This window comes from Panicum virgatum, chromosome 4K, assembly GCF_016808335.1.
Source record: "Panicum virgatum strain AP13 chromosome 4K, P.virgatum_v5, whole genome shotgun sequence".
NCBI lineage: Eukaryota > Viridiplantae > Streptophyta > Magnoliopsida > Poales > Poaceae > Panicum > Panicum virgatum.
In genome coordinates this window covers 34,106,284-34,121,637 of record NC_053139.1, presented here as the reverse complement: position 1 = coordinate 34,121,637, position 15,354 = coordinate 34,106,284, and the positions used below count along the sequence as shown (strand labels likewise).

Here is a 15,354-nt window from a genome sequence, read left to right as displayed (position 1 = left end):
TACTTTAAATATTACAACCAAATCATCAAGATTCTCGCAGAGTCCGGATCCTCTCCTCCTTCCTTGACTTCATCGGCAACTATCCATTGGCCGAGCACCAGAACGGTCAAATCCAATGTTCGGCTAGGCGCTAGGCAGTTTCTAGGCGGTGACCCTCCGCCTAGAGCCTAGGCGGGCCTAGGCGCGTCTAGGCGTTTTCTAGGCATTTTCTAGGTGTTTTTTAGATTTTGCATATGTGCAATTTACTATATAATATATGAGTGAAACATCAAGATGGCTGCATACATACCTTACTTTAATGCCTTGATTTTCCTAGTACAACATTGCTCTTAGTACAAATTCTTGTTCCTGCAGCAGCACCAGAGAGAAGGTTGTGAGAACTATCAAATAAAATTCACTATTGACATATTTACATTTTAGCGAGGAAGTAGGTACTTATCTGAATGATTTCATAGCCATCCATATGCCCATATTAGCAACAAAAAACAGCAGCTCGTAGCTCCAGCAAATAACAGATTTTAAATCATTGAGACAAGTGAGATAGCACATACAGTGATACAGCACATGAATAATTCATAAATAGAGTTCTAGTTCAGACTTCAGAGTTCATGTCACAATGCAAAAGGAACAGGAACAGACACAACACAAGTTCATAAATAAAACACGACATGATGACAAGACAAAGCAAAGCCCACTGCCATAGCCCAAAGCCTTTCTAGTCTTCAATAATCATCATCATCTTCATCAAATTCCTCTTCTTCAGATTCAAATTCTTCTTCTTCATAAAGCTGTCTCACTCTTGTACTTCTACGTAGCTCAAGTTGTTCTTCTGCTCCCACAGCATCTCCAAGAACAGACCATGGTATTCCAGTACCGGGCATCACATCCTGATCCTCTTCGTGCTCATCCCTATAAACAATTAATGCACAAGAATCTCCATCCTCATGCAGGAAACCTTGAGCTTCAGATGTGTCGCTGGACAGAAGGATATCATCAATTTTCTTTGATTTTATTTTTGTTTCTTACTCATCATCTTAGAATTGAATTAAATGAAAACTAGCTTGTTGAGGCGGGTTGTAGTAAGCCTATTTCTTTTCTTAGTGTGTACCTGCAAATTAATCATGAGAACATTGCATAAAAAATTCTGCACTTGTCTAATGCTGAATTTTGTAGATGAAAGATGAGCATAGGGACAACACCAGTTCGAAAGTACTCCAATTTCTTTCACAAGCAGATGAGCTTGATGTCAAAGAAAGGATTCTTGTGGCCAACCTTTGCAAAGCTTCTGTTTCAGTTCCATAGAGTCTCCACCAAGATGCTGAAATGAATGTCAATTACTCCATTAATACTTGTAAAAATGCAAAAAAAATAGTTGGACCCTATGCTGAAATGAACAATTAGTTACTTGGGTTGTAGTCAAAGTTTTGACAAGTCTTTGCAAGCTTTTTACTGAATGATCCTTCTCTACTCTGAAATTTCTTTAATTCCACATTTACAGCCTGTTCTTGCATATTCTCATCATGATGGTAAAAAAACCTCCACATAATTGATAAAGCCTACTGTTATTGTGGGATCATCAAATATGGCTTGGTTTGCATAACTATAGTATGGATTCAGCAAATACGTAGTCAAATGCAATGGAGAATCAAGTATTCCTTTCATCTTCTTGTCAATGACAGCAATGATCTCCTTGTAGCGAGATTCAACATTGCCACATGCCTCCTTGATCTCTCTCTTTGCCTTGATTAATTCTCCAAACAAGAAACCCATGGATGGCTTCACATCTCCATCAACCAAACGTAGAACTTTGAATAATGGCTCAAAAACACTCAAACATATCTTCACATCTTTCCAAAAGGCTGGACTCAATATTGTTGTTGTTGCATCCTTACCTTTCTTTGTTTTCACATCCTTCAATTGGTCCCACCTACTGTGAACCACCATTTGTTTCAGCTGATTCTTCTTCTCTAGCATGCTGTTCAAAGTAAGAAAGGCTGAAGCAAACCTAGTTACTCCTGGCCTTATGATTTCTTTACCCTCTGTAAAGTGTCTCATGCATTCCAATGTTCTTGTGTGCCCATAAACAAATATGGTGAATGCTTTAGATTGATAAATCACCTTCTTAAACTTTGTCAAGCTGCCAATTCCTTGGAGCATTAAGTTAATAGTATGAGTTGCACAAGAGGTCCAAAAGATGTGTGGCCTCTTCTCCACTAAGAGTTTTTTTGCTCCCATATTGTTAGAGGCATTGTCTGTCACTACTTGCACCACATCATCTGGACCAAGTTCTTCAATTGCTTTGCCCGCCAATTCAAAGATGACTTCACTTGTATGTGACACATCTGACATCTCTTTTGAGCTGATAAAACTTGATCCCTCAGCACAATTTGTGCACAAGTTCATTATGCTTCTTCTCTTCCTATCTGACCAAGCATCTGTCATGATAGAGCACCCACTTTTCATCTTTTCAGCATCACGTTCTTCAAGCAAACTCTTGGTTCTTGCATACTCCTCTTCCAGCAAAGTCTCACGTAGATCACGCTGAGAAGGAGGTTGAAATCTAGCACCAAACTGACCAATTGCTTCACACATTTGCTTGAATTCATCATTGTCACAAGCATTAAATGGTATGGCTACAAAAAGGGTATGAATAAAGGCTATTAGTATTCAGTTTCAAAATATTCTTAAATTGAAAAAAAAACAGAACAATAGATGGCATCATGGCAGTAAGGGTGACTAGATAATTACCATGTGTATAGACCCATCTTGCAATATATTTCTGCACCTCACGTGTTCTTTCCTTCCAAAGCTCCTTGTTCAACTTTTGTTGCTTCAAAGATTTAGTTTTTGTTGCTTTAGGATCAATAGCACGAGTCCACTTATCAATGGGTCCTAATTTGTGAGGCTTGGAGCTTCCAACACAAGTTACTTCATCATCATCCTCTCCAACCCGAGAAACATTGACCTCTTCTCTAAGCTCTAGCTTACGGACAGCCTTTTCCTCCCTCTCCTTTTTGACTCATCTAATGATTTCTTGCACTTTTCTTTAGCTTCCTGAGTGCTCTCCCTGCATTTCTTCACATTTTTTCCAACATTGGCCACATGTTGCTTCAATCGATAAATTCCTCCAGTGCTTTGGTGACCACAAAACTTGCACTTCACTTTGTCCTTATTCTGAGCATCAATTAGAACCCCATACTCCCATCCCACATCATCTGAATTCCTCTTCAAGAGATTCTCTACAACAGTCACATTGGTCTCATTGGTTCTATTCTCAGGTGTCGACATCCTACATGTGCATGTTGATTATTAAATTGATGCATAGATTCAGTAATTATACTTAAACTACACAGCTGCAGAGGCAATAAGACATATAATACAAAAAGAATCCAGCAATCTAGATGCACATGTATATTTTACACAAAACAATCTGCAATCCATAGGTACTATCCACACTCAAGCAATAATAAAATGCACATGACCACTATAAGAGCCATGGTAACAGAGGGAGAACTAGAGGAGGGAGGAGTCGAGCAGCAACCAGCAGAGGAGGGAGGACCAGAGCAGAGTCTAGCTGCAGATCTGCAGAAGGATGAGTCGGGCACCAGCCAGTAAAGGAGGAAGGAGCAGAGCTGCAGAGGAGGGAGGAGCAGAGCAGAGGACGTATCTTGGGCGTCGCCGCGTCATGGCAGCCGGAAGCAAGCAGCTCGGGTCTCCGGACCACGGGCTCGCTAGAGCGTGGCGAGGGACGAGCCCGGGGTCAGGTCGCCTGGGAGTCGAGGGAGCAGCTCAGGGAGTGGGGATCCGGCGGGTGGTAGGGAGATGGAGGCAAGGACGGGGACGACGAGCTCCAACTCCAATGGCGGCGGCGGGCACCAGCTCCTCTATTTCCCTCTCTTTCATTTTCCCTATCCCTCCTCCTTATCCTTCCGTGCTACTCCCGCTGGCGCCAATTTTTCCAGCCCGTGCGCTCCTGCCTACGCGCGCTCCCGCTCGCGCGCTCCCGCCCCGCGAGAATCAGTCAACCCTGCCGCTCGCCTGCCTCCGCGCCGCCTCGCTCGCCTCCGCGCCGCTTCCTCGTCGCCTCAGCGCCGCCTTTTCCCGCCTAGGCGCCGCCGCCGCCTAGGTGCCCGCTTACCCCCTAGGCCCCGCGGTCACCCTCCGCCTAGCGATTAGGCGCGCCTAGGCGGCCGCGGAACAGCGCCTTGTCGAACATTGGTCAAATCAACATCTTCATGGCATATTTCTCTGGTCCATCAGACGGACTCCATCGGCCGATTCCAACACTGTGCATCTTTTGGTTTCTTCCAAATCGGTCACCTTCTCTTCACAAAAATCACATTCCTTGACACGTGTCAAAAAACGGTGTCAACACATGCCCCCCAGTTTCGAAATAATTTATTTTGTTCTGAAACTACTCCAATCGGCATTTAAAGCCATTTCTCGTATCCCGTGCACATGGCTTGCCCCGTACAACTGGGTAAAACTCTTCTTTGCCCCTAGCCTTTCACCTTCCGTCCGCACAAACCTAATGCGCCGATTCACCTTTCGTCTTTTCACTTATCCAGACTGGGCCATAAATATCACCTTCCGTCCTTGTATCGGCAACAAGTCTCCATTAGCTACAGAGCCTCCTTTCTTCTTCTTCCAGCAAAAACCCTAGGTTTCCCTGTAGCAATAGCGGGCTCCTAGCGCCCCGATGAGGGTCCTTCGAATGCCCCGTCGGTGATTCGTCGCCGCGTGGAGTAAGCTCTTCTTTCTTCCGTCTTCGGATTACCATGGTCTCTCAAGCTTGGCAGCCTTAAAAGTATTGAGAGCTCAGCTGCAAACCGTTACAAAAAAGAACTGCCTGAAGGAAGCGCTAGTGATGTTGCCCCTTTTGTTGGTGCTGCTCTTAAATCCATGCCATCTGTCCTTGATGTCTTTTCCAACCGCACCTTGCTTGATGTCATCCTTCGATGCATGTCTGAGGCCTCTATTATTGTTGCTTTTGCGCTCTTCCATGCAAGTGGGAAAGAGAGATATAGCAAAGCAGACATTGCAATTGGGGTTATTAAAATGTCGATTAAACGCCGTTTAATCACTGTTTAAACGGTAAAACGACACAGGAATGTTCAAACGCTGCAACGTTGCACGAAGTCGTCTAAAACGACGTTTTATGTCGTTTAAGCGCCACGTTTTGACGTTCAAACGTAGAACCTCTTGAAACGCCACGTTTTTGGCGCTTTGGTCCAATCTGCCAGGCTGAGGAGGAAGAAAAAGCCCACAGGCACAGGGTCACGGCCTCCACGGGCACGCACAGGCACGGGGTCACGGCTCAGATCCGCCGCCACCCCTCCTGCGCCGCAACCTCTCCCCGCGCCACCATCTCCCCGCCGCCGACCTTCCACCGGATCCCAGAGAGATGGCCACGGGCCTGTAGATCCCCGTCGCCCGTCGCACGTCTAGTAGAGACGGCCGCGAGCCGAGGCCCCGAGGCCCGCCTGCTCTGCTCTGCATCGCGAGAGCCCCAGCCGCCTGCTCTGCTCTTCTTCCGCCTGCTGCTCTCTGTCGCAAGTCAGCGGACGGCTGCCTGCAGCGCCTGCTCTTCTCTCCGTCGACCGTCGCAAGCCATAGGCCGGCCGCCTACTCTGCTCTGCAGCCACGAGCACCCCGGCCGCCTGTCCCTCTTCTCCTCCACTTCAAGTTTTCAAGTCCAAGTGCCCAGGTACCCTCTTTTCCTTCTGTCACTACTGCTCTCAGTCTCAGTTCTCTACTGCTCTGCTCACTACTGTCCACATGGCACATGCTTTTGAATTTTTGATTTTGCAGAGAAGAAATGGCCAGCAATAGTGCCAGTGCTGATGGATGAAGGAAATGAGGATGACGAGGAAGTGTTTGTGCTTGATGACCTTGATGTGGATGATGAGGAAGAAACAAACAATGATGGTACCAATGGTCATGAGCAAGACAAGGATGGTGCTAGTATTGATGATTTGGACGATGACTATTGAGAGATGAGAGATCATATTTGAGACCAACCATTTACTATTGTGCGTTTCTTTTGGACTTGGTCATTTTACTTCTATCTCTATGTGTCATTTTATTTGATTGTGTGCTCTTGTGGTTGCGGTTTCGCGGACATGTGCTTATTGTGTGCTTGTGGGTGTGGACATGGTCATTTTAGAACATGTTATTATGTCAAGATGATTGGTGTTTTCCTTCATATTATATGCAAACTTATGATATATTGTTATTTTACCTATATTGCCTGAAAAGGCGTTTAAAAGACGTTTAAACGTTTAAAAGTCAAAAATATGCTCATGAGCGTTTTGTCGTTTTAGCGTTTTAACAACCTTGGCAATCACGCCTACGCACTATTTTTCGGATGCTTTTTCCTGGATGTCTGTTCAATGTTTATTCCCATGGTGTCACCATGGACATGGGCATGGTTGAAGGCTCACAAATGTAATGCACTTGCCAGGTTTTCATGGTTTGTTTTTTGCGGCCCTAAAAAGATGAAACCACGGTGGCCAAATTCCATTGGACAGTACAACTATCATAACTGGTTGAGTACTGACAGCTACCTGCAGCCAAGGACAACCAACCAACAAATAATGATCTTGCTCAGAAAGTTGTTTGTGGATTTGTTCGGTGTTGGAAGGAAGAAGTTGTTTTGGCTGAGCATGATATTAGACACTGAGTTTACGGATGTGGATACCATGATTGTGGAGGGTGTTGCAAAAGAGGTTAGTCTCCTTATATCTGAATTTGACAATGATAATCCCCATGAGTGGACATATCTAGTAGTCCCCCTGACTTTATGAGTTGCATGCAGTTTTCGTCAGAGATTTTGGTTTGGGTATTATTTACATGCATTACGCCACTGAGACATATTTAAGAAAATATGCTTCTCATTCAGACATGAAGGCAAATGCTGGTCTCATGGAGGTATGCCGGAAATTATCGAAACACATGATGTACCTTTCGGTTACCCACCCTTCCATTCTACCGCTCTCCATCAGCGCAGAAGCTGCCCTAGATAGGTTGCAGGAACCTGAACGCGCTTCTGTAGAGTTCAGTATGGACGGTACGATTGCTCAGTTGGAGCCAAGCAAGGGAACACTGGAGGAGTTTGCTCGCATGTGGACGCGGCTCCTTCTTTACGCGGCCGGCGATGCATGCAGCGCAGCTGAGCGGAGGAGGAGAGCTCATCACATTCGTCTGGCTACTCATGGCCCACTGTGGGATCGGGGATTCAAGTATTAGGAGGATCCAACTTACCAATACCAATACTGATCGTGCTCAATTTGTGAAACTAAAGGAGGTATATGCTTTCTACGTTCCTCCGGAATACAGCTCCGTCCGATCCTTGGCGGAGCCAGCCGAGGCAGCCGCCGGTGTCACCCCACCCCACACACACACACCACATAGCTCCGTCCCTGCTCCATCCTTAAAGCAACACCAAATCCAGTTACTGGGGGCAAATAACAACCTATATGTTGGTGTCTCTGGCTCTGCCCCGCTTCTGATCTGCGCGCTTAATTTTCTTGTTTTTGTTGCTTGATGCAATAAGGCACTCTATATACATCTTTGTTTATTTCTAACTGATATGTGTGTACGGACGTGTAACCATTAATTGTGCTATCCATTCAGCTAATAACAGTTTGTGCTTATTCATTCAGTTGGCATCAACTTGAAGTATGTTTGATCTTGTAAGGTGTCCCATGGCCATGCAAGTAGCGCGTCTACATGCATGACATTTTATTTTCTTACCAAATCGATCGTTCTTTTTTGTTGAAAATATAAGTATGTTATACTTCACGTGATGTTAGACTTGATAAAAATTTGGAGTGCATTATATGAGTAAGTATTAAATACTAACATTTTTTTCTAAAAATTAACTACCAACATGGGTTATCAGATAATGCAGCATTAATTTTTTATCCAACACGCATAACCACCTCACACTCCGACACAACATCCATTACCGTCACTGCGCTGAGCTAGGGTTAGGAAGCTCTACTAACTTTTTACAGGCGAACCAAAGATCTAGACTGCTTCTGGTTCTTTCGCTAGATTAATCCACTATAGACCGGATCTTCTCCGCGATGCCGCCACGTCGATGAAGATCCGGTCCGCGGTTTTGGAGGGTCCGCGAAACCCGGGTAGGTGGCCGGTTTTGAGAAAACCGCCAAAACTCCACGCGCGGGAAGATTCCCGCCTCCACGCCGTGGCCCTAGACGCCGTTTCCGCCTCGGCCTTCTGACGGCCCTATACGCCACCCGACGCCCGTCACCTCCTCGCCCGCAACGAGGCCCTGGAGGCCGTCGACGCCCGTCACCTCCGCCAGTCCCGAGACCGACGCCCGTGCCTCCACGATTTGGCGTCTTCAACTGCCGTCCGCCAACTTGGTTTTGTGGTGCAAACCAAGAAATCCGCCATCCACCGGTGCTTGCGCCCTCGATCCAAGAGTGGACGCCACAGCTGCTGCCCCGTCCGAGCTCCGGTCCTGGCTGCCCTTCACCATCGTCCACCGCACGGTCCATCGGCCACAGCACCTCCATGGCAGCTCGCCGTCGACACTCGACGCCCGTGTACCTGCAACCAAAGACCAAGCACACGATCACACCGCACGGTTGACAATTCACTCATCACAGCCAGGAGTGAGTACTGCTCATTCCTCAATCTCCCCCTTGATGAGTGCATTGTCAACACACCACCTGTAACCAGAGAAGTGAAAAATAAAAAGTGACAAGAAGAAGGTGAAGAACTCAAGCAAGTGACAAAAAGCTCAGAAGGGCAAGAACAGTCATTTACTCAAGCAAAGATCGATTCCCTAAGACAAGGGCGACGGCTCGACGCAATCGACCAAAAGCCAAAACACGACTCCTCGAAGACAGAGGTAATGCTCGACGCAGTCATGCAGGAAGCGGAGGGAAAGCGAAGAAAGATCAGGAGCCAAAACAAAATAGAAACTCCCCCTGAAATGCATTTCCCCCTCACACGTGCAACTCTCACAAAATGATGCACTCTCAAAGCCCTGTGCGTAACAACTTCAAAAATCAAACACCCCCTTGTTCGATCACTTCTCTCTCAAAAATTCTCCCCTTGTTGGCACATGCACACATCAAGCCTAAAAAATACCTAAATCTCCCCCTGAAATCATGCTATGCAATGAATGTCGTGCAGATGGTGTAAGTGAAACATTCAGGCATACAAAGATATGATCATCTAGTGACAGGCATGTGTGCTTCATAAACAGAAACTGAATCTAGCTCAACAGGGTATATCAATCAAGTCTAGAGCTAGCAAGTTCAGTTCAGCAAAAATAAAAGCATCACCCATGATCTAGCAATAGCAAGTAGGAGAACGAAAGCAGTGCTAGCCAAACTCATACATGGTGATCCAAAACAGCCAACATATTTTATCATGAATTAATTCTGCATCTCAACACTGGCATTTGAACGAAAAGTTAACATGTTATATCAAGTAAGTGATACTGCCAGGGGTTGAAAGCTTGTCATGCTTTACTTAGCAGCGAGGCCAAGCCTATGCCAAAGGCAGTCAGAAGCTTAAGGCACTCGCTTCAGTCATGCACAGCCTTGCCCGGGTTCTCACTAGTGCTATGTGAGCCATCCCGAAAGCTCGATCAGTGTGACAAGCAATCCCACCTGGATCTTTTCAATCCATTACAGACATATATGAAACAATTTTAACAGTTTTAGCTCATGTCAAAGATTAAAACCACACTAGCATGAGTAAGATAGCAACGCGTATCAAAACACCCTAACATGCTAGTTGCCAAGATAGGGTGATCATGTTTTCAGATTTTCAAATCAAAATAGCTTAACTCAGATGATATGACATATACTGAAGAGCAAGTTATACATGATCAAGTCTAAAAAACTACACTAGCAAGCACTAGAGGATCATAACAGTGTATACAAGAATGGCAGTGCAGTGAAGCAATGCAAAATGCAAACATGTACAATACAAATGCATCTATCAGAAGCTAGAAAGCGAAGAGAAACAAAAACAAAGACCTACAAAAAGCTAAGCAAAGAGAAGTCAGCGGTCAAAAAGGGTAACAAACCCCAAGCTCCCCTCGCAAGCGAGCAAAGGTGTCCTGCTCAAGTGGTTTGGTGAGGATATCTGCGGTTTGCCTCTCTAAAGGGACATGGTTCAAGTCTATGTGGCCTCTCTCATGGTTATCTCGCAGGAAGTGGAAACGGAAATCTATGTGTTTGGTTCTGGAGTGCATGACAAGGTTCTTTGCAATGCAAATGGCGGACATGTTGTCTACAAAGATGGGAACCCTACCAAAACTCAACCCATAATCCTGCAAGGTTTGTTTCATCCAAAGAATATGAGAGCAGCAGCTAGCAGCGGCAACGTATTCGGCTTCTGTGGAAAAAAGCTCTACGCTAGCCTGCTTGCGAGAGGACCAAGACACCAAAGATGTACCGAGAAATTGACAAGTGCCGGATGTCTAATTGCGATCCAACCGACACCCACCAAAATCGGCATCAGAAAAGCCAACCAAAACCAGAGAAGAATACGCAGAGTACCAAAGACTAAACTCAGGGGTGAATTTCAGATACCTGAAGATGTGTTTCACCACCTGCCTGTCGGAGGTGTGCGGTGAAGCCTGATACCGCGCACAGAGGCCGACACCGAACTGAATGTCCGGCCGGGTCGCCGTCAGGTATAGGAGAGAGCCGATCATGCTCCTGTACTCCTTCTGGTCCACCGCCTCTCCGTCCAAGTCCTCATCAAGCACCGTCGATGTGCTGATCGGAGTCGGCTGAGGAGACAAGTCATGTGGCAGAACCACCTGAATTATCCCGGCTCAAGTGCGCAGGGCATCACCATAAAGGCAACACTAGCTCAAACGCACTTCAAACGGAACAATTTTTGGTCTGTCGGGTAACGTCCCGATACAACCACCGGTTCTCGGATCGAACAAGCATACCCCGCACGAAGGCGAGTCCAGAGATATTACAACCACAAATTTTACAACACAGGCAAGTTCAGTAGTGATTACAACCAGTTCAAAACATTATTACAAAACCAACTTTGGTAAAACAGTTATACAAACCATAACTATAAGTTCAGAGTTTAAACAGCGAAAGATAAAACACGACGGCTACAACACGTCGCAAAATGGTACCAAGCTAGCCCAAGCATGATATCACTCGTCAGGGTCATTGCCGGCCGAAGACGTATCCCACTCTACGGACCAGCCAGGAGGCAACGAGCAAGGATAGGTCAAGCTAGCGATTTGCTCCTCAAAACTCGTACCTGAAAAAGTGTTTCAACAGCAAGGCTGAGTATTCTAATACTCAGCAAGACTTAACCGTCAACGGGTATACTTAACCCACATTAGCTAGACTATGTAGGGTTTGTGAGGCTATGGTTTCCTTTGCTGAAAAGCAATAAAGAGTAGGTCCTTACTTTCAAATTTTAGCTTTCCAGATTCTAGTTGATTAACCATTCTAGGTAAGCAACTACTATTCAAACATGGTAGATCTTCTAAGCAAACATCAAGATTAATTATAGTAATGTTGCTCTTATTACTCTGTGTGGCAAAGAGATCAAGCAGTCTCATTTCATTGTGAGAGGCGGACGATTCTGAATCGAAATTCAACCTTGCAAGGGTAAACCTAGCACACACGCTTGAAGCACCGTCGAGTCACCTCCAAGCAACCTTTGGCTTTTCTTTCCGGTTCATGGATCAGTGCCACTCTCCCCCGACTATAGGGCTCCCCCTCGTCCCACAGGGCACTTCTCTCGTCCCATATGGCACTCTATACCTCGTCCCTCATAGTCGTAAAGTACCACTATGAGTTTCCATATCCTTTATCATGTTATTCATCTTATCCCTAAAAGAAAGTGGGAGGTATGTCCACTTGCCGGGCCGAGAAGTTACTAGGCTTGCCGCGTACCATATTTACGGCATGTGGCTAGTACTTTCAAAAACTTAACCAGCACTACCACACACCGCGACCATAGCAAGTTCATCAACACAGACGGGGTCTCACCAAAGGTCATGATATCGAACACGACCCCGTCCGTCGTCCTTATATTGATAACAGAAAGTAAACAAGCAATTCCTATAAAGCTCGCGAGTGACAGGCAATCACTCGACTTTTACCGGTCCTATAAGCTTAGCAAGTAGTCGAACTCAGGTCTAGTGTTCAGTACATAGGTTCCTAGGATCATGCATCTAGGGTTTTCAATTCAAATCCTAAGAACTGTAGATGCACAAGTAAATAACAACAGTAAATGATAATAATTTGAAATATAGGTTATGTCCGGGGCTTGCCTTCTCGGTAGTTGCTAACTTTGGTCCGGGGCTTCAGTTAGTACGGCAGTGTTCACTTGAGCTTCGAAATCACCTTCTTCGGAATCCGGGATCAGCTCGTACGTCCCGTCTGATAAAGTAGTCGTATCTATATGTAATGCAAGAACAGAATTATAAACACACTCGCGATGTAGTGAAGCTAAGCAAACAAAACAAAAACACACATGGGCAATCGTTTATAGAGTAGTAAAATAACAAATCTAACTACACAAGGCATCATGATCAACAGCACAAACAAGTTATACTAACTTCATAAAATAGTGGGAGTTGTTTCCTATAACAAGCAGGTCATAGTTTGCTAATAAATCCACCACTCAGTGCACAATAAGTAATAAATTCAGCAAATATTACACTAAACAGAACATGAACAAAGTAAGCTATCCTGTAAAATTCATGCCAAGACATGTAGCCATTTATTCACAACAAAACCTTTATTCAGACAGCACCTAGATCAATCTTGAATTATACAGGTCAAACTAGAGCAGAGCAGAGAGGCGGGCTGAGGAAGAAGGCAGGGACCTAAACGAAATTTCCAAAATTTCTGGGACCTATCTGTAAAACATTGATAACTATTAATCTAGGGCTCAACTGAAAAAGTGCCCAACATGAAAGTTGTTCAATTTTTCAAGATCTACAACTTTGATGTTGTGCAAAAATTTATTTGATCAAAGATTCAAGAGCTAAATTTGAAAACATGGAAAGGATTTTGAATTCTAGGAATTTTATCAAATTCAAGGTAATTTCACTTTAAATTTAGATTTAAAAGCAAAATTTTCTGCCATGTAATAAATGCACTGAATTTTGCAAAAACACCCTCCACAAAAGCAATAATTGCACACTTTAATCAATAAAAATTGCAGAAAGGACCTTGCATAAAATCATAATTACACATAGAACCTTTTATATTTAAAAAAGATCCTTTTCAAGCAATTCAAGCACATGATGCATATAAAATATACACAATTACTGTGCAGACACCTATTTAATTACTGTACAGACACCTAGGGTGTTACAAGTCACTCATGTCGAACTTCCGCAGCAAGTCCCTCGTGTACTTGGCTTGATGGACGAACATGCCCTGAGAAGTTTGCTTGATCTGCAGCCCGAAGAAGAACTGCAGCTCACCCATCATGTTCATCTCGAACTCCCTGGACATCTGCTCAGAAAACTTGGACACAAGAGTGTGAGAAGAGCCACCAAAGATGATATCATCCACGTATATCTGAACCAATAAAAAGTCAGAGCCAGAGCGCATGAGGAACAAAGTTTTATCAACATATCCCATTTTAAAACCTTGAGCAAGCAAGAAGTTTTTAAACCTATCGTACCAAGCTCTAGGCACCTGTTTCAAACCGTAAAGAGCTTTCTGGAGTTTGTAAACTCAGTTTGGAAACTTGGGGTTTTCAAAACCAGGGGGTTGTTTCACATAAACTTCCTCTTCAATAAAACCATTCAAGAAGTCAGATTTCACATCCATTTGGAAAACTTTAAAACCCTTGGAAGCAGCAAATGTAAGAAAGATTCAAATCGCCTCTAAGCGTGCTACCGGGGCAAAAGTTTCCTCATAATCAATACCCTCTTTTTGGCAAAACCCCTGGGCTACAAGCCGAGCCTTGTTCTGCACTACCAACCCATCTTTACCTTGCTTGTTCTTGAAAACTCATTTGGTTCCAATGGGATTACAAGCAGGCGGAGGCTCAATCAAAACCCAAACCTGATTCCTTTCAAAATTTTCGAGTTCCTCATGCATGGAATTTACCCAATTGGAGTCAGAAAGAGCGTGTCCAACATCTTTGGGCTCAAAAGAGGCAACAAATGCTGAATGAGAAAAGCCAGCGATACTTATTACCTTGTACCATGTGACTCGCTCGTTGAGGACACCTAGCATCTGTTGAGGTGGATGACGATGCTGAATGTGTCGTGGTGTTTCCCTTGCCGAAGTCGCCTCCTCCTCAACCAAAGCTGGTGTCTCCTCATGTGCAGCTGGGGAAGGCTGAGTCACCTGCTCGATCGGCCCCCGGGAAGTAGATGCAGTCGGGTCGGGGCCGTCGTCATCGTCCGAGCTCGTGGCGGAGGCGGCTGGGTCCACAGCCCGCATGGTAGCCTCAGCATCACCCTCCGCAGCTTCTTCTTCCTCATCTTCAAAGATGGGTGTGCCGAGCTCATCATCTCCTGTAACATCAAAGGCAGAAGAATTGCACGGTGCAGTCTCATCGAAAGTGACATCACAAGTCTCTCTGACGATGTTAGTATCAATAATCAGCACACGGTAAGCTCTAGAGTGAGAAGCATAACCGATAAAAATACCGTCAGACGATCGAGACTCAAACTTATCAATATTTCCTTCCTTCAGCACAAAGCACCGGCAACCGAAAACTCTGAGATGATCAACACAGGGCTGGCGTCCAAATCGCAACTCATAAGAAGTCTTGTGCATGAAAGCACGCAAGAAAATACGATTGGACACATAACAAGTGGTGTTCACTGCCTCAGCCCAGTACTTTCTAGGAGTCCTATGCTCATCGAGCATCGTCCTAGCCATCTCAACCAACGTCCGATTCTTCTGTTCTACAACTCCATTCTGTTGTGGAGTGTAGGAGGAAGAATACTGGTGTTCAAGACCTTGATCACTGCAAAAGGTGTCAAAACGAGCATTTTTGAATTCTGTGCCATTGTCACTGTGAATCGCTCTCATGGCCTAGGGTAGCTCGTTTTTCAACCTCAAGATCAAGTCTCGAACAAACTCGAAAGCCTCATCTTTGGTTCTCATGAAAAGACACAAGAATAGTGAGAAAAGTCATCCACGATTACAAGAACGTACCACTTCCCACCAACAGACATCACCCGAGAAGGACCAACAGTGTCCATATGTAATAACTCTTCACGGTGAGTGGTCATCACCTGATTAACAAGCGGATGGGAAGTGGCAACCATCTTCCCGTGACGACACGGGTGGCAAACAAGGTCCTTTTTAAACTTCAATTTGGGCAATCCTCGGATCAGGCCAC

General features: G+C 45.1%; 1 protein-coding gene and 1 long non-coding RNA gene across 2 annotated transcripts; one reads left to right on the top strand and one right to left on the bottom strand.

Moving 5' to 3' along the window:
* Nucleotides 1-1,028: 1,028 nt before the first annotated feature.
* Nucleotides 1,029-3,288, bottom strand: LOC120702158. The gene is made up of 3 exons (XM_039985908.1): nucleotides 2,989-3,288; nucleotides 2,749-2,878; nucleotides 1,029-2,633 (listed from the first exon to the last, which is right to left on the bottom strand). Exons 1-3 carry the CDS (start codon nucleotides 3,286-3,288, stop codon nucleotides 1,519-1,521), a joined length of 1,545 nt encoding a protein of 514 aa, XP_039841842.1. The 3' UTR covers nucleotides 1,029-1,518.
* Nucleotides 3,289-4,953: 1,665 nt separating this feature from the next.
* Nucleotides 4,954-7,150, top strand: LOC120704835. The gene is made up of 3 exons (XR_005687697.1): nucleotides 4,954-5,707; nucleotides 5,812-6,728; nucleotides 6,818-7,150. It is a non-coding gene; the product is annotated as an uncharacterized LOC120704835 (long non-coding RNA).
* Nucleotides 7,151-15,354: the final 8,204 nt, after the last annotated feature.